This window comes from Dasypus novemcinctus, chromosome 6 (assembly GCF_030445035.2).
Source record: "Dasypus novemcinctus isolate mDasNov1 chromosome 6, mDasNov1.1.hap2, whole genome shotgun sequence".
In the NCBI taxonomy this organism is placed as follows: domain Eukaryota; kingdom Metazoa; phylum Chordata; class Mammalia; order Cingulata; family Dasypodidae; genus Dasypus; species Dasypus novemcinctus.
The window spans coordinates 48,395,062-48,413,828 of NC_080678.1; the positions used below are offsets into that span (position 1 = coordinate 48,395,062).

General features: G+C 39.0%; 2 protein-coding genes and 1 pseudogene across 9 annotated transcripts in view; 1 reads left to right on the plus strand and 2 right to left on the minus strand.

Moving 5' to 3' along the window:
• Window positions 1–18,767, plus strand: part of BTAF1 (B-TFIID TATA-box binding protein associated factor 1) — a 253,521-nt gene that overhangs the window by 233,326 nt on the left and 1,428 nt on the right. The gene's annotated exons all lie outside the window — the stretch shown is intronic.
• Window positions 7,965–18,767, minus strand: part of CPEB3 (cytoplasmic polyadenylation element binding protein 3) — a 238,494-nt gene continuing 227,691 nt past the window's right edge. For all 8 annotated transcript variants that reach the window (XM_071215767.1, XM_058298773.2, XM_058298771.2 and 5 more), the window contains one exon: window positions 7,965–8,333. In XM_071215767.1, coding sequence (XP_071071868.1) covers window positions 8,106–8,333 — 228 coding nt within the window. In that variant the 3' untranslated portion in view covers window positions 7,965–8,105. The remainder of the gene's footprint in view (window positions 8,334–18,767) is intronic.
• Window positions 10,707–11,570, minus strand: LOC139439160 (tropomyosin alpha-3 chain pseudogene; annotated as a pseudogene).

Sequence of the window (18,767 nt, forward strand, 5' to 3'; positions counted from 1 at the left end):
TATGATTTGTGTACTTTTCTATATGTATGTTATATGCACTCGTTTTTAAATAGTGAAGGTCTTAAGGCATTTAGGCACAAAATCCTGAAATGTTTCTGATTTCTGAAAGATATTTTTTCCATACAGGTTTTAAAATAAATGCCTCAAATTGAATTTTAATTATTTGAAATTTGGAGTGGCATCTACAATAGTCCTTGACCAATAACAGAATAATCATTCAACTATGTAGAACACCTGTATTTCCAAAGTATTCTGAATAAGAAGGAACTTACAGACTAAAGGTAATTGTCAGTTATCTGTTCCAGTAAAAAGCAACACTCCAGCCATTTATTCTTTGAATAGCCTTAGGACCCATCAATTTGGGCTCCCCTTACCCCATTACTCAATCAATAGCCTATTTAGCAGAACAGTTCCAATTAAGACTTGGCCCAGTGGTTAGGGCAACCGTCTACCACATGGGAGGTCCGCGGTTCAAACCCTGGGCCTGACTCGTGTGGAGCTGGCCATGCGCAGTGCTGATACGCGCAAGGAGTGCCCTGCCATGCAGGGGTGTCCCCCGCGTGGGGGAGCCCCATGCGCAAGGAGTGCCCCCATAAGGAGAGCCGCCCAGCGCGAAAGAAAGTGCAGCCTGCTCAGGAATGGTGCCACAAAGAAACACAGATTGCCGTGCTGCTGACAACAACAGAAGCAGACAAGGAAGATGCAGCAAATAGACACAGGGAACAGACAACGGGGGGGGGGGGGGGGGGGGGGGGCGGGGGAGGGAGGAATAAATAAATCTTAAAAAAAAATATATATATATATATATGAGTTTTAAATCTTTCAGTTTGGGAATGCTGAGTATTATTCCACTGGAAATGCATGTGCTAAGGGTCTAGTGAAAAGCCATCAAGTCTCGTGCATTTTCCTTTCTGTAAAGCAGATACCTTCGGCATAACCCACAGTTCTTTTAAACGGTGAGGAAAAGTCTTCCCAGCAATCAGGTCCTTCCAGGCACATCAGACACTCAATAAGCTGATGCTTAGTACCTAGCAGGGGGTCTGTTTCAGAACTGTTAGTTCAAAGCTCATGCGCAGGGAGCTCCAAGACTATATCCATTTTTACCCCCAGAAATCAGTAACAAATACACCATTCACTTACCTACTCCCCTTTCATTCCAGAGTTAGGGCACAAGAACCTTTTTTTACCAGGGAACAAATGTGAGGTCCGAGTCACACCAGCACTCTAAAAACAGCATTCCATTCTAGTTTAATGTACATTCTTTTTTAACCAAAAGGGATACAGAACTTTAAATATTAAATGATATCCAGGTGGCAGAGTGGCTGAGGTTTTAAACCCAGGCCTCCCGAATTACCATCATTGCTCTTGGGCAACCTGCTCGTTGCAGGTGAAATCGTGTGCGGCATTCAGCAACGTCCCAAGGAGCAGAGGTTCCAGACGAACTCAGGCTGGTTTGGAATCCCCGAGTGGCGCTTACCTGGACGGCTCCGGGAGGAAATGGGCCCTTCCAGGCACGGTGCCAGCGGGCACCACGGAGCTTCGGAGCCACCTTGGAGGCGGCGGGGGGTGGGGGAGGTGGCGCTACGTGGGATTCAGGTTTGGGAAAGCGAGCACTGCGGGCTGGTGGGAGCCAGGGAAGGAGCGCGAGGAGAGACTGCGTGTGGGAAACAGGGCGCGCTCGCCGGACACTCGTGGCCCGCCGCCGCGAGGGAGCCCTCGGGCGTCCTGGCTCCTGCTCCTCTTGCCCCTCGCGGCCCAGTCCCGCCCTCTTAGGGGGCGAGCCGGAAACTGGCTCCTAAAGCGACCTCGGAGGCTGGCGCTGCGGCCCTCCCGCAGCGACTCGGCCCGCGCCACGACCCGCCCTCCCCGCCTCAGGGGTCGCCAGCTTTAGAAGATCCTGCGCAGACCAGGGTTGCGCACTTTCATTCTCAAGCTTGGGTTTGAGGCCAGGGGACGTTTAAAAGTACATGTTCCTGCACCCCAATCCTGTTAAATGAAAACTCTGGCAACCTGCAGTTCCTACAAACTCTCTAGGGCATTCTTGGCTTTTTTTTTTTTTTTTACAGGAGTCTAGGGGATTCTTTTGTGGAGCTATTTGTAACCCACTTTCTAAAAGGATTTAAAGTTAGCGCCCATAAGAGAGTTCTAGCAAGTCAAAAATAGATAGGTGATTTTAAAAAGGCCCATTTTCTGAAATAGCTTACTGTCAGAAATACAATGAGGTGGTATACATAGCTTTTCATTGACTGTTTAGTTTTGATTCTCAAAATTGGTTTAATGTGGCAAATATTGGCGTGAAAAGCCAAGTGCACATCTAAAAACCCTGCTGTTGAATACATATTCACATTGTCAATAATCAAATATGTTACTGATTAAAATATACTTTTAAAAAAGAATTGTGTCAGAGAAAAGGTGAATTTTGCTGTGGAGATGTGTTAAAAAAACAAAACAAAACAAAAACAGCAGCAGCAGTAGCAGCTTTTCTAGCAAATTGGATTGGAATGTACAAATGTTCCCAGGTGCAAAACATATACTCTAAACTCTTCCTTAGCAAATGCAAAGGATGACAAGTGTCAGTACTTCATACAACTAGATTTAATAAGTTGTTAATACAGAAAAAAAAAGGAAGTTCAAACTACAAAGTTTAAGCAATTGTAAGCAAAAGCTGCATTGAGCTCCATGTTTAGTCACAGTACTGCAGTTCCATACAAGCAATATTAGTCCAAGCCCCAAAGGCAGAAGCTAAATAAGGGTTACTAGCAAAAACAATCTAAGAGAACAGGTAATAAAAGATACAGTACAGTTAAAATTAGTTGTTAGTTGAAAAACAAATACAGAGATCTTAGCTGTGAACACTCTAAAAGTTATGTCCATTATTTTGACAGCAAAAATACAAATACCTAGTACTTTATACCCCAACATAACTATATCCAGAAAAGAAAAAAAAATAGCATAAGTTATCCTGTATTAGCACCCAAGTTTTCTACTTGTTGCAATTAACATCATTGTCATACAAATTTAAACATCCCCAAATCACATATCCATTTCTTGACTCATTTTGGGGTATAGAGCAAAGTTAACAGCATTAATTATAAAATACTCTGTGGTAAGATGGAACACTATTGCAGCTGAGATAGAGAAGTTTGGTTATTATAAAAAAGAAAAAACAAATTTTAGCTGACATACCATACAAACTAGTGTAAAAAGCAACAATCCATACAAATAAGCCAGTTTTAAAAAGACACTTTTGTTTTCACTAATCTGTGACTAATCTTTCACTCAAACCTTGCGTAGAGATGTCACAATACTCAAATATTTTAGGTAGGAGCTTTACCCAGTTAAATGCCATTTTGTTGCTAATATAATAGATAAAATGAAAACTAGCAGTTATTTGCTAATTGCATAAATGCAGTACATTCTGCATTAGCTCATGCCTCACTAAAAAGCTATAAAACACAATATATAGGCAGAAATCTAAGCATAATCTTTATACCACTAAGCAAGAATTTTCCAATTTCTTTTCTTCTGTTCCTAAGTCACTTATTTGTAGTTAATGTAAAATTCCAACCATAATACCCAATTTGAGTTAAAATTTTACATCACAACTTGATCTAATCTATATATTATTTACAAAACTGAATACATAGAGCATACCCAAGAGCCAACTCTGGATACACATTTCTCCAAGTTATTGATAACCTTGCCCCTGTGGCAATGGAATTGTAAGAGGCCATCAATGACTAGCAGAAACACACTATCTATCTAGAGCAAGTCATTGGATGATCTGTTTACGCAACACCAGTTTTGCAGTTGTATGATTTATTTTTTAATTTTAGATGCCATTACAATGACATGCTGCCTTAACAGTGCAGCTTCAAGGTGAGATGGGTGTTAGAATAGAAGCGGGAGGGCACACTAGAGCATGCATGGAGTTGGTCAGGTGTGTTGCCAAAATAAGAGGCAAAAAAGGGGCACCATAAGAGGGAGCAGGCCAAGGGTGTGGAGGGAGATGCAGCTTGAAACTGTCCATATACAGTGGTGACGGAGTGTTTCCTCAGTACCACCAAGCAAGGCTTATATGAAGGTGACACAGGTAAGACACTGCAAATGGACATCTAGACTACACAGAAGGTGCTGTCTTCTCAGCAATTTCCTTTGACTCTTAAACGTGGCCACTGTAAACGCACGTAAAAGGTTTGGCCTGGAGGAAAGGCACTGTCTTGCACATGGACAGCAGTTGGTGGCAGATTCACACACACATACACACTCACACAGATGTGCACACGCAGAGGACACAATGAAGAGTTAGAGGGGAAAAAGCAATGAAACTTTCTGTTGACCTGGCCAGGTTTTAAACCTGGCGGTGTTTCAGTAAGGGTGACTTCATTATCAGTGCCACAGATTTGGCTACACCTGGTGTTGTATAAATCCACTGTGACATCCCTAGAGTACTGTACTGTGACATCCCTAGCCTTACACTGAACATTATAATAAAGGAAAAGGCTTGTCAAAATCTCTCATGTTCTGCTTCATTCTATCATTTTATTACCCAATTATCCATTACATTTTCCAATCACTTTACATAACCAACCATTTTCATCGTTGTCATACTATTGTAAACCACATCAGCAAGTTAATACATAAAGCTTTGCATTTCAAAAAACTAGACACTTTAGTAACAATATTACAAAGGTTTTAGCTTCAAAAATAACTGAAAATGAAAAAAATAAACTTTTAAAGAATTAGCATCATAAAATTAATTTATTCCAAGTAAAAATACAAAATAATATTATGACATTGACCAGATATGAAAGTCCCTCCCAGAAACAACTCTATTAATGATTGAGAAAGCACTCCTTAAAGAAAATACGAAATAAAATGAAAAATATGTAAATATGTTTAATTTTTTTCTTAGCAAAAAATCTCTCTAAAAATAACAATGAAAATTTGTCTCAGTACAAAGGCTACATTACTATTGAAAAAATACCAGCATGAAGAAAAGGTACATATTTGACAGTAGAAAAATGATTTCAGTGAATCACAATGTCTAAAGTTTGCAATGAAAATAAATCTGCAATAAAGATTTATGCCTTTTTTCTTTTCTTTTTTTTTTCTATTTTTTATACAAACAGTACAAACAGTATTGCACATAACAACAAATAGTCGAGGTTAGGTTATAGCCTTCAAAAAATCGACTAGTTCAAGTGTCACATCAAGGAAAGGCCACAACAGGACCTGTGTTACCCAGGGGCTTCCCAGTCAAGTTGCAGGTCAGAACACCTCTGTGTTTTAAAAAATAATTTTTTTGAAGGACCCTCTCTTTTAATATAACATTAACAACTTTGGGGGCACATTTATTTACAAAACAAAAGGGACCATGTTATAATTTAATAAACTAAAAAAGTTCTCTTTAAAAAAATACAAACAGAAGAACTCTTTCACAATCCTGGTCAGTCGTGCACAATCAAGGCTTGATTATAAATATACAAATTAAGGGAAAGTAGTTTCCACCATCTATTCACAACTTTCAGCACCAAACGGAGTTTATTTTTTGTAACCTATTTTCATGACAATATTTTTTTTGCTTTCATTTTAGCTTTATGCTGTACAATCTTCCAGCTTTCTTTTTTTAACCTCTCAATGTTATTTTAGTACATGAAAGAGGGGGTGCTTCTTCAAAAAGTTTTGCTTCTTTCACATAATTAGGTAGATTTCTGTAGGTTAGATATGATCTTTAATATTATAGTTATAAAGCTCTAACTTCTTCATTTTCAAAAAACACAAATAAGCATGAAAAAAATAAAGTTACCCATCTGTTAAATCATTTTTTCTTGCAGAATTAAATTAATATATATTTTTCTGAATAAACTTACTTAGAAAATATCATTTTCTTTCCTATATTTCAAAATTGAGGTATTGCAAAAGATCATGTCAGTCAGAAAGCATGCCTTTTTCCTTAAAAACAAAAAAATCTTCAGCCAACTTTTGAAAACTGTCTAAAATACAAAAAAGTAGTAGTGCATAACAAAATTTCTTATACAGATGAAAAAAACCACAAACATAGAAAAAAAACAAACAGAAAACCACACCTGGGCTGGAAAAAAGCAATATTTACCAAAAAGCTCAGAGGAAACCTTAAAAAGGGAGATTTCTAATAAGCATTCATCCAGTAAAAAACTATTTTGTTTTTCCTTTTTGAAAACAAATTGTAATTTGAGAGCTGGTGATTGCAACTAAACACTGGAGAAGAAAAAAAAATAAACAGAGCAAAACAAAAACAAGCAAAACTAATTTAAAACAGCACAAGGACATCACAGCACATAAAACACAGCGGCCTAAATCTACTCTGCAGTGTCATATCCAGTCAGATTGTCCCCAGAATTCCAAAACATAGGAAGAAGATTAAAAAATTTACATATTCTCACAATCATTGTGTGTGTTTATATATTACTATCTGCAGCTCAAAAGTGAATGCTAAAAAAATGTCCATGGGAGTATTAGCAGGTCTTAATTCTATTCAAGCTTTACAGGATAAATCCAGGGAATTAAGTAGTTAATTTCTCACCTAGGCAACCAAGTGTGCCCAGGCCATCTTGTTTTATACAGACATTTCTTTAGCATCACCATTACAAAGCTTTCTTGAGATATGCCTAGTCCGTCAATCTGACAATTTATCTCTATATACTGTATATATCCTAGTGTTTATAAGCTAAGATGAGCTCTTTGGTTTTCTGGAAAAAGTCTGAAGCTATGTAAAATGGTGCAAGCACTAGGAGATTGTAACTAAGAGCTCATGTGTTAGTTAATATACCAGTTATGAACTGTCAAATTTTTTAATGTCTGACACAGAGGCATTAAACAGTTACATTTGATCACAGTTAGACATAATCACTTCACTATATAAAATAAAACTGCACAATATATAACAGAGCACCGCAAAGGACTTTATCTACCATCCACAAATTTGCTTTAAGAATATCCTACACCTAGGTTTTATATTGGTTGTAATATAGGCCATTCTTTCATGGGCTCTTCCTATTTTCAGAAGCATTCCATTTATTGAGGCATGCCTTCCTCTGGTCAACTACCAATTCTCTGAATGAAAAAAAATATTTTTAAAAAAATGAGTATTTTATAGCTTATATAGATTCTTAATTTGTGCATTGTGGGAAGGTTTTATACTGGACATTGGATATAAAATTTATTGCATGCAGCAACCTGATTAAGTAAACATGCAGTCAGAAATATTGACCTCCCATTAAAGCGTTCTGAAGTCTATTCTGATCTCCTTCCGGCAGCTGACTCTATTTCTAAATCACAAAAGTGTGTTGTTGGGTTTAAAAAAAAAACAATATCTTAGCCTGAATAGAGTATTATGGTATTAATAATACCATTTTAATAGCAGCAAAAGCTATTGCAGCATAAATTTACATAACATTAAAGATCTAACCAAAATCCTCAGCAAAACAAAAATCAAACAAGAAGGAAAAATAAGATCCAGCTTTTGAGGTATCCTTACAAGTCAAAATAGAGAGCAACTAAAGGCTTATTTTCATTAAGGATTATCCTTACTCTAAATGACTCCAACTAATGATTGCTGAATTGTTGTGAAGTTTTTGCTACATCTGCCACCTACTCACGAGTATTACCTTTGGTAAGTCTTCTAGGGGCAACGCTCTAAGTTTCTGAAAATAAGTGCATGCTCCAGTTCAAAAACAATCAGAACAACAAAAACACAATAAACAAAATATCACAGACATCAACCTGATGGCCGCTGATGAGATGGTGCCTACAAAGTGACTAGTGACAAGTCTAAGAAATTAAAAGTACCAAGCAGACAAAGGTGTGAATCAAAGTGCAAATCAGTACCGTTATACACTCTGCAGTTTTGCATTATACTGGACACTAAGTTCAGTAATGACTGTAAATAATAATAACAATAATAATAATAATAATAATAATAATAATAATAAAAAGACCCATTTCTTCTTTAAAAATCGAGAACAAATGCACAGATTTCCAGAACACTGTAAGCCCTGAGGCAGTGCCCTCTCTTTTCCCTCCTTGTTATCTACTCCAGTACTTGTGGCTGGTCTGCCCTGGGCTCAGCTCCAGCGGAATGGGACGTGACGAGGGCGGTCGCCTCCCTCCTTCACCAGCGGTTTGTGGAACTCCCGCCCAGCACGAGAATGTATGCTTGCCCAGCAGTATTCGCAGTAATACTGCAGACAGGTGACGTTGGCACAGAAGAATGGGGCAAACTTTCCACCACAGCGTGTGCCCTGGCACTCATCACACATCTGATCATCGAGCACATATGGCTTCACTTCCACCTGGACCCAAAGAGGAAAAACAGGGGAAAAAGGTTTAGCAAAGCTTCTCACATTTCTTCTTCTTGAGAATCAACAGTACAGCTTAACAACATGCCTTAATCAGATGCATTGAACTGAGCTAACATCTGATGATAATTGAGAGTATGGGCTTTGGAAACAGTTCCTTGACTTACTATTGGGTGATCTTAGGCAAATTCTTAACCACTCTCTGTGCTTCTGTTTGCTAATCTGTAAAATGGGCGTAAGACTGTCTCCCTCAAAGGGTGCTGGTGAGGAATAAGAGATGGAGTCATTCATGTAAAAGCACATGAACTTCCTGAAGACTGGGCAGCATCTGACAAAGCAGGACAAGGAAGAGCATTTCAGGGAGAGGAACTAGGAAGGACAAAGGCCCATAAGCAGGAAAAGGCAGGACACATATTTAGGGAATGGTTTGGCAGGAGCCGGGCAAGAGTCACACTGAGTGACTCCTAAAAAGACTGGAAGCTTCAGTAAAAGGAGAACCTTTCATCATAGTCCTTTAGGGAGCATTTTACAAACTAAATGAAGCAACACTATGTAGGATGTGAAAACCAAAAGCAAAGAACAACAAATGTTACCACAATATCCCCCCACATCCCCTCCCTAGAACCTCAGAAAAAGGATAATTAACATTAATTTTTTTCATCTTGAACTTTAAGAACTAGCATGGAGGTGAAAAGTCTATTATCAGACCCCTCCCATACCTACTGCCAGAGCCATTCTGGAGGAAGAGCAACCACTGTGGCCACCAATGTGGCTGGGGAAATAAGGACCTATGGACTTTTTTTTTTTGAGAGACTGATTCTTTATTTCAAAAAGAAACTTGTCAAATTCCAGTATCAAAGCAGTTCCATTATTGGCTTCTCTTTCTCCCAACTGGTCCCCAAAACAGACCACACCAAAGGAGAGTACATTTTAAGCCAATAAGCTGCAGGATGCACACCTAACAGAAGTCAAAGAAACCTCATCAAAAAGGGGTAACTGGGTGTGGAAAGGAATTGTAAAAGATTAGCACATTGCCATTCAGACTGGAGAGAACACTCACAGCCAGATGGGCTGGCAAGTGCTTCCTAAGAACAAAAAAGCAAAGTTTAAAAATGATATAAAATTTTGGTAAACGGACTTGGCCCAGTGGTTAGGGCGTCCGTCTAATACATGGGAGGTCGGCGGTTCAAACCCTGGGCCTCCTTGACCCATGTGCAGCTGGCCCATTCACAGTGCTGATGCGTGGCAAGGAGTGCCCTGCCATGCAGGGGTGTCCCCCGCGTAGGGGAGCCCCATGCGCAAGGAGTGTGCCCCATAAGGAGAGCCGCTCAGCGCAAAAGAAAGTGCAGCCTGCCCAGGAATGGCGCCTCCCACAGGGAGAGCTGACACAACAAGATGACGCAACAAAAAGAGACACAGATTCCCGTGCCGCTGACAACAACAGAAGCAGACAAAGAAATAAGACGCAGCAAATAGACACAGAGAACAGACAACCGGGGTTGGGGTGGTGGGGGAGAGAAATAAGTAAATAAATAAATCTTAAGTATATATATATAAAATTAAAAAAATTTTTTTTTGTCCATAAGCTATTCAAGATTTCTCCAGCACTGACTGGTTCAAAGCATGAGATGGAGCTTTTTAGAGACAGCAGCATTAGACCCAGAGAAGGGCAATGAGATGTTACATATGGCTAAATTAATGGCAAAAACCTAATCTTCTTTTCTTTCCTTTCTTAAAAGGAGGCAGGGGAGTAAATCAGTGGTCACCCAGCATGATCCACTCTGTGAGCCTTTGAGAAGGGGGATAGAGAAAGGATGGGGCAAATATTTGGTTTCAGAGTTCTCACCATATTAATCTGGTCACTTCTGATGAGAAAAAATAAATAAATTTGCCCTAAGGCACCTTAAAACTGAAAACCTGTATAGCACTTTTTTTTTTGGTGGGGGCTAACTCCTGGGATCACTTTTCTCATTTGGCTGTTGCTTTGTATAGAGCAATGAGTTTTCCCCTGGGCTTTGTTTAGCTCTCAGTGAGGCAGGCCTATCCCTTTCTCTCTTCTCTGGAGTGGACAAGATATATTAAGCTGAAGATTGCTGCTTCGGAGCTGTGGAATTATTTGGAATGTTTTACAAATGGTTGTGACAACAACAACAACAAAAAGGGATAATTATAAAATATATATATCACAACATGCTTTTAAAGACACTGGCATCGCACTCATATTCTATTAAATGTTCCCAAAGGTGCTCAGATCCTAGCCCAGCTGCAATCTCTGGGAGAGGCAGAGAGTTTGTGAAAAAGACACAGGGTCAGGGGTGTGTGGGCATACGGTGAGAGGAGAAAGCAGCCTTCCAGGTAAAGATCAGCCCTCAGTTTAAAGGTCATCTTTGAGCAGGCTGGGCTCAGGAGGAGTCAGGGTTAAAGGGCAGAACTGGGGTGCTCTATATCTCATTCAGGTCAAGCACAGTCTGGTCCAGCATTCTTTGGGTACAGAGGTGCTCCTCTTTGGTGCACTTCAGTTTATCTTCCAAGTCATCAATTGTCTTTTCCAGTTTGGTTACCGATCTCTCAGCAAACTCAGCATTGGGTCTCTGCTTCCTTGAGTTATCAGTAAGAATCTTTATCTTGTCTTCATATTTGTCTTCTTTTTGAGAGTCCTTTTCTTTAGCAGCACTCAGACACTTCAGGTTCTGGGCCATCAGTCTCATCTGCCCACTAATCTCTCAGCAATGGGACTCTACCAGTTCAGCTCATTCCTCAGTGCATTCCAAGTCCCCTTCAATAATCACCAACGTACAAGCCACCTTCCTGTACTTCCAATTTGCCTCTTCTGCAATGTGCTTAGCTTCTCTGAGTTGGATTTCTTGGAATTTCATCTTTTCAAATCCGTCTTTCATTAGCCTTCATACCTCTCTTGCTCTCATCAGCGGCTTTCTCTGCCTCCTCCAGCTTTTGCAGGGCAGTGGTCAGGAGCTCCTGAGCGCAGTCCAGCTCCTCTTCAACCAGCTGGATTTGACAGTGTAAGGAGGCCACCTCAGCCTCAGCCTGTTTCTGGGTCCACCTTTCTCCCTTCACTTCCTGTTGGGTGCCCTGGGCTCTCTCCTCAGCATCATTGGCCTCCTGTTGTAGAACCTGAATCTTGCACTTCACTACCTTGATGGTGACGATCCCAGCTATGGCACCCACCCAACAACTGCTTGCACTCAATTCCTGCCTCTGCTGCTCAGCTTTTCAGCTGTCTCTCCCCTAGGGAGTTTTGAGATGAGCTAGCTGCCTGACAATTCAGGTTGCCTCTGGCTGCAACAAAATGGTTCTAGCGGTGCACAAATCAGGAGACCTGGAATGCAGGAGGGGGGCGAGGGGAAGTGTGGGGAGATCAGGGAAGATGGAGATACCCTAGGAATAGACAATACTTTTCTGGTTCTCCTCCCTTCTGAAAGCCCCTTTGCTGCCCTCCCCTAGAGTTTCAACTTAGTCCTCAGGTTCCAACTTCCTGTCAAACATTTCTACTTGTAAGACCCATGATAAGCCTGTACCAGCTCTTGGTTACCTAGGAGAAAACATCTTTACTCTGATTCTAGTTCCTCTTCCTATTTCTCCCTCCTCAACCTGACCAGTTAGTGAGTGGGCTTCAAAAATATCTTTCAGGAGGGGGTAGGTATATGGGAATCCCCTATATTTTTATTTTTACATTTATGGAATCTAAAGCTTCTTTAAAAAGAAGAAAAGAATCTCATTCATCTCTGCATCATAATTAAAACTGTAGTGGCTCTGGGGTCAATCTACTTGGGTTCAAATTTTGACCACATTAGTAGCTGTGTAAGACTTAGGCAAATTTCCCAACTACTCTGAGCCTCTGTTTCCTCTTCTATACAATGGAGAAACAGAAGAGTTTTTCCTATATAGATTCCTATGAAGATTTATATGAATTGGATCATATAAACTACACAGCCAGTGCCTGGCATGTTGTAGGTGCTAAGTGTCAGTTTTTATTCATACTGCTTCCTCCCTAGTCCAGGCCATCCATAACCTTGTGCCTGGATGCTCTCAGTATCAATGCCTTCTGGTTCAATCCTGACATTTCAATAATCTACTTTCACAATGTTCATCTCCTAATCAAAAGCCAGTCAGGCTCTCCAATGCCTGAGGATTATGTTCAGCTTCCTTAGAATCATCAGGTACTCCCGCCTCCTAAGATCAAAGCCTCCATGATTTGCCTCAATCTCTCTCTCAACTATCCCCCAACCCAAACTCTTAACTGCTCTCTATTTTTACTCACACTTTCTTCCTACCTTAAATGCCCCCCTTCCCTTTCCTTTAACCCACTCAAAAATTTTGTTGCACCTAAAACTAACCATTTTATTTTATTTATTTATTTTTTATTTTTTTTTATTTTTATTTTTATTTTTTATTTTTTTATTGACTTTGTAATAATATTACATTAAAAATATATATGTGAGGTCCCATTCAACCCCACCCCCTCACCCCCCCTCTCCCCCCCCAACAACACTCGTTCCCATCATCATGACACATCCATTGGATTTGGTAAAAACTAACCATTTTAAAGCGAACAATTCAGTGACATTTAGTACATCCATAATGTGCAACCACCACCTCTGTCTAGTTCCAAAACACTTTCCTCACCCCAAAAGGAAAACCTGTCCCCACTAAGCAGTTACTCCCCATTCCTATTTTCCCCAATCACTAATCCCTGGCAACCATCAGTCTTCTGTCTCTATAGATTTATCTACTCTGGATATTTCAAATAAATGAAATCATACAATATGCAACCTTTTGTGTGTGGCTTCTTTTATTGTAACATGTATCAGTACTTTATTCTTTTTAATGGCTAAACAATATTCTATTTTATGTATGTACCACATTTTGTTTATTTATTCATCAGTTGATGGACATTTGGGTTCTTTCTACTTTATGGCTATTGTGAGTAGTACTGTTAGGAACTGTTAGTACTGCATATACATGTATTTATTTGAGTACTTGTTTTCAGTTCCTAATTACTAGGCCATATGATGGTTCTATGGTTAACATTTTGAGGAACCACCAAACTGTTTTCCATAGTAACTGCACCATTTTGCATTCCTACCAAAAATATACAAGGGTTCTATTTCTCCACGTTCTCACCAACACTTGTTTTCCATGTTAAAAAAATTATAGGTATCCTAGTGGATGTGGTTTTAATTTGCATTTCCTAATGGCTAATGCTGTTGAACATCTTTTCATTTGCTTGTTGGCCATTTGAATATCTTCTTTGGAGAAATGTCTATTCAAGACCTTTGCCCATTTTAAAAATAGGGTTATCTTTTTGTTTTTAAGGGCTCTTTATATATTCTTTTATTTCCTTTCCCTTTCCCTCCCCCTGCCCTGCTCTTTTTGCTGTCTGTGTCCAGTTGTTATGTGACCTTCTGTATCTATTTCTCTTTTTGTCTTCTCATCTTTCTCTTCTAGGATTCACTGGGATTTGATCCTGGGGACCTCTGATGTGTCAATTGCGCCACCTCAGTTCCTGGTCTCTGCTGCACTTCACCTTGACTTTCCCTTTGTCTCTCTTTTGCTGTGTCATCATCTTGCTGCGTGATCCACTTGTGCAGGCACTGGTTCCCTGCACAGGCACTCAGCTCACTGTGCAGCACTGGCTTGCTGCGTGGGCACTTGGCTCCCCACATGGGTACTTGTGCAGGCACTTGGCTCGCCATGCAGGTATGCTCTTTTTTTTTTTTTTTTTTTTCACCAGGAGGCCTCAGGGATTGAACCTGGGTCTTCCCATATGGTAGGCAGAAGCCCTATCACTTGAGCCACATCCATTTCCCTTTACATATTTTTGATACTAGATCCTTATCAGATATATGATTTATAACTTTTTTCTCTGATTCTATGGGTTGTCCTTTCACTTTCTTGATAACATCCTTTGATGCACAAAAGTTTCTTCTATTTTATCTTTTGTTTTTCATGCTTTTGGTGTAATATCTAAGAATCCACTGCCAAAGTCATGAAAATTTAACCCTATATTCTAAGAGTTTTATGATTTTAGCTCTTATATTTAGGTTGTTGATCCATTTCAGTTAGTGGTGTGAGGTAAGGGTCCAACTTTGTTCTTTTCCATGTGGATATCCAGTTGTCCCAGTACTATCTGTTGAAGATACTATTCTTTTCCTATTGAATAGTCTGGATACCTCGAAAATCAGTTAGAGGCTCAGCCTTTTAAAATTATTTCAGCCTTGGGTATCTATTCCTTCCTCCTTTGAAATTAATACTCCTTATAACTCATCTGGAATGTCCTATGTCTGGTCTTTCCTTGGTTGACAGCTCTCCTTAGTTGCAAGCAACCTTAGAAGTCCTGGAGCAAGATAGGATTGTGGCAGATTTCAGAAAGAATGCGGAGAGATGGTTGGACCCCTGGGGGAAGGGAGTTATAGACTTGTGAGAGTATATAGATCCTGGCCTGATCTCTTTGCCCCTGAAAGGCCAAGAAGGAACTAAAATGGTGCAATGAATCCTCTCTGCCCTTAGATTTAGGTTATATTGGTAAAGACAGGGCATGCATGGAACTGACAGCTCCCATTAGATGAGAATCACTGGCTTCTACCACCAGGCAGACAACTATAATCAAGGGACTCCAGCAACCAGATCTGAGCCCCAATAAGCCTATAAAAGGAGATTTAGCAAAATGGAGAGAAGATCCGTATGAACAACAGAATTCATACTCAACAAAAGAAAGCTGCTGAAGGAGACAAGATAACTAGCCATGTACAATATGTTCAAATATGAAAAGAGTATTTATTCTTTGTGATCTATTAACTCTAATTTTAAAAAAATTAGATGATGAGATACAGACCAAAAAAAAAAGAGTATTTAAGGAGATTCAAGTCTAGTACAAAAGACACTTCCTGGTTAAAAAAAAATTTTTTTTTAAGATTTATTTTATTTATTCCTCCCCCTGGTTCTGATCTCTTCTGTCCATTTGTTGTGTTCTTCTGTGTCTGCATTCTCGGCAGCACTGGGAATCTGTGTCTCTTTTTGTTGTGTCATCTTGCTGCATCAGCTCTGTGTGCAGTGCCACTCCTGGGCAGGCTGTGCTTTTTTCACATGGGGTGGCTCTCCTTGCAGGGTACACTCCTTGTGCATGGGCTCCCCTATGCAGAGAACACATCCCATGCGTGGCATGGCACTCCTTGCGCGCGGCAGCACTGCACATGGGCAGGAGGCCCTGGGTTTGAACCCTGAGCCACATCCACTTCCCATAAATTTTTCTTTAAGTTTACTTTTGTCTAGGTGTGAAAATGGTATTGTGGCTATGTTATTTTTCTTTCCCAAGTTTTGTTTTTAAAATAACTCCTCTTTAGAGACACATAATGAATTATTTAAGGATGCGATAATATGGTGTCTGGGATCTGCTTCAAAATAATCTGGGGTGGGAGTGGGAAAATGGGTGGAGGTATAGATGAAACAAGATTGGATGAGGGCTTCATTATACTATGCTCTGTACTTTTATATGTATTTAAATTTTTTTATGATTAAAATTTTAGAAACCTAAACTGTGACTTGTAAAAAAAATTGTGACATCCTTAAGTTAGAAGATGAATTGAAGAAGGATACTCACTGTTGAGTGGCCTAGAATATGAAATGGTAGAAATATTTCAAAGCTCTAGAAAAAGATAATTTTTTAAAAAGGAAAAGGAAGAATAAGTAGACAATAAAAAAATTTACAGAATAGATCCAGACGAGCATATTATATGAATAACTAGAGTTCCAGAAGAAGAAACAGAAGGAAGGAATAAAGATGATATAACTGAAAAGAGACCTGAAATTGCATAACAAAAGTACCACTAGGTCTAGTCTAGACAAATAAGAAAAATGTAACACAGGCATATCCTGGTAAAATTACTGGCTAGAATTTTTTAGCTCTAAAGATGAGAAAATTTTCCCTGTTTATAAGTGAAAATAGCTAGTTACTATCTCCTACAATGGAGGGGGCAAAAAATAAGTTATTAGACTTCCTATCTTCAACACTGGAAGCAAGAACACCAAGGAATTCTATCTATTAGGCTGAGAAAGACGTGACCCTAAAATTCTATATCTAGTCAAGATGTCACTCATCTGTCATGAAAACTTGTAAGAAAACTACCCTCTCTATGCTTTTAGCAATGAAAAACGGGAAAATATTCTACTCACAATTGCAACAAAATCATCAGGAATTAACAACCATAAAGACACAAAACCTATATCAAGAAAGGCTTAAATGTAAAAAAAAGTAAATAATCTTAAAAAATAAAATAGATCTAAATGTACAATTTAAGGGCAGGGGAAACCTTCTTAATAAGGACTAGAAAGTTAGAAGCTTCAGAAAGAAATAAATATATTAAGCTATATGACAATAAAATATGTTTCAATGGAAAAAGACTCCATGAGAAAAGTCAGTGCCAAGTAATGGCTTTGGAAAAAAATATTTGCACTGCAGATTATTATTTATACCATACAAAGAACTCTTACAAATTGGCAAGGAAAAGAAATACAACCCAGTGGAAAAATGAGTAGAGGATATATACCAGTAATTCATATAAAACGATGCTTGTATTTACTAGGAGCCAGGAAAAATAAAATTATGGCTTTATTTCTATCAGATGGGCAAACATTTAAAAGTGATAACTACTTATTATCAATTGCTGATAGAAATATGAATTGCTACAACGTTTTTGAAAAGCAACCTGGCAAACTTAAAAATACATATATTCCTCAGCCCAATAATCCCACTATTGGTTGATGTTACTGCTGTAATCCCAACACTTGGAAATATAATCATCATATGTGAGGACATACATAAAGTATGTATATTACAGAATTGCCAATAGTGGCAAAACAACAACAACAAACAAACTAGAAACAAAGTAAATGTCCACCTATACAGAAATGGTTGAATAAAATGTGGTACCTCTTCCCCATGGAATATCATGCAGCCATTAAAAAAGATGGAATCATTGCTCCACCAGCTGACTTGAAAGGATTTCCACAACATGGGGACATTACGATCAAGTGGTTATAAATCCCTATTGCAAACTCTAAAATGCTGAATAAACATAATACATTTGAAAATGTAATATGAATAAAACTGCAACTTATAACTATCAGGCTTCCAATTGAGCTTAGTAACAATGCATCTTGTGAGCTGAGGGGTTTTGAGAGATCCAGTCAACCAATAGTTCAGAGGATACCTCATGAAATTTCCTCATGACAGCTTCTACGCCAGAGGCAAAAAGTAATGCTTCATTTAATCAGCTTCCTTAGTGGGGAATTTATTCCTTATAAGTTAGTTTTCTAGAGAATGCTTTTCCTTTTTGGTGCCAAAATATCTTGAATTTTGATGGAGATCTTCCTAAAATGCAGTATTTTACCCCTACCCCCTTGGGACAATATAAACATTCTATATGGTAGTATACTGGGTAATACAGTGCAGTTTTCACTTTTTCTGTCACCCCTTCAGTATCTGGCTGTCAGCTAGCACTTCTACTTGTACCTTCCACTCACCCATTATAAGTTTGTCTTCCAATCATCTTGATTTGGACTGCGAAGCCTTGTTAAGAGCTGTACATTAAATGCCAGCCATCTGGCTCTAAGGAAAGCTGAGAAAGTAAAGGATGTGGCTTTTGGATTGCTACTTTGCTCTCAGAGGCATTTCCCGAAAACTTCCGTAGGGCTACCTTCACGATGGGTGAATGGGGCTATTACTGTAAAGCAACTAGCAATGCCTGTATGTAAGGTGTTGATCCAAAGAGCAGAGGCTTGTCCAAAAGATAAGACACACACTCTGACTCAAAATGACCCACAAACACAGAGTGCAAGTTGGCTACTAAAACTTTTTAAAGGGCAAGAGTCAAACATATCTCTGACAATTAAAATCAACAAAAGAGCGGTAGCTACATAACGGACATTGGTATTTAGGTGGTCATACACTAAATAACAGTGATTATTTTGGCTTATGAAGAGCCACTCATTCAACTAATATTTATAGAGTGCCTATTAAAAAATAGAAATACAATGGAGAACAACACAAAGTTCTTCCCTCAAATAATTTATGGTCTATAAAAGTTTCTCAAACTTCAGACATTCCCAAACCAGTGGTAATTTTTGCCATATTCTCATGCCACCTATAAAATTAATTGAGATTTTGATTAATTATCTATATCAATTCTATTTTTCCCCATACATAAATATGTAACTATTAAAATATGGCTTCTCTCTTAATCACCTAAATCACCTAGAATATCATCAAGTCACAACACTTCAGAGACACAGCTCTAATGAGATCACATTACTGATCTACACTACTACTGAAGTCCAAATACTAGAGTCCTTTGCAGAGCTAGTCACATCCATAAGCTGACCCTCTCTCTACCTTACAGGAACTTGCAAGCA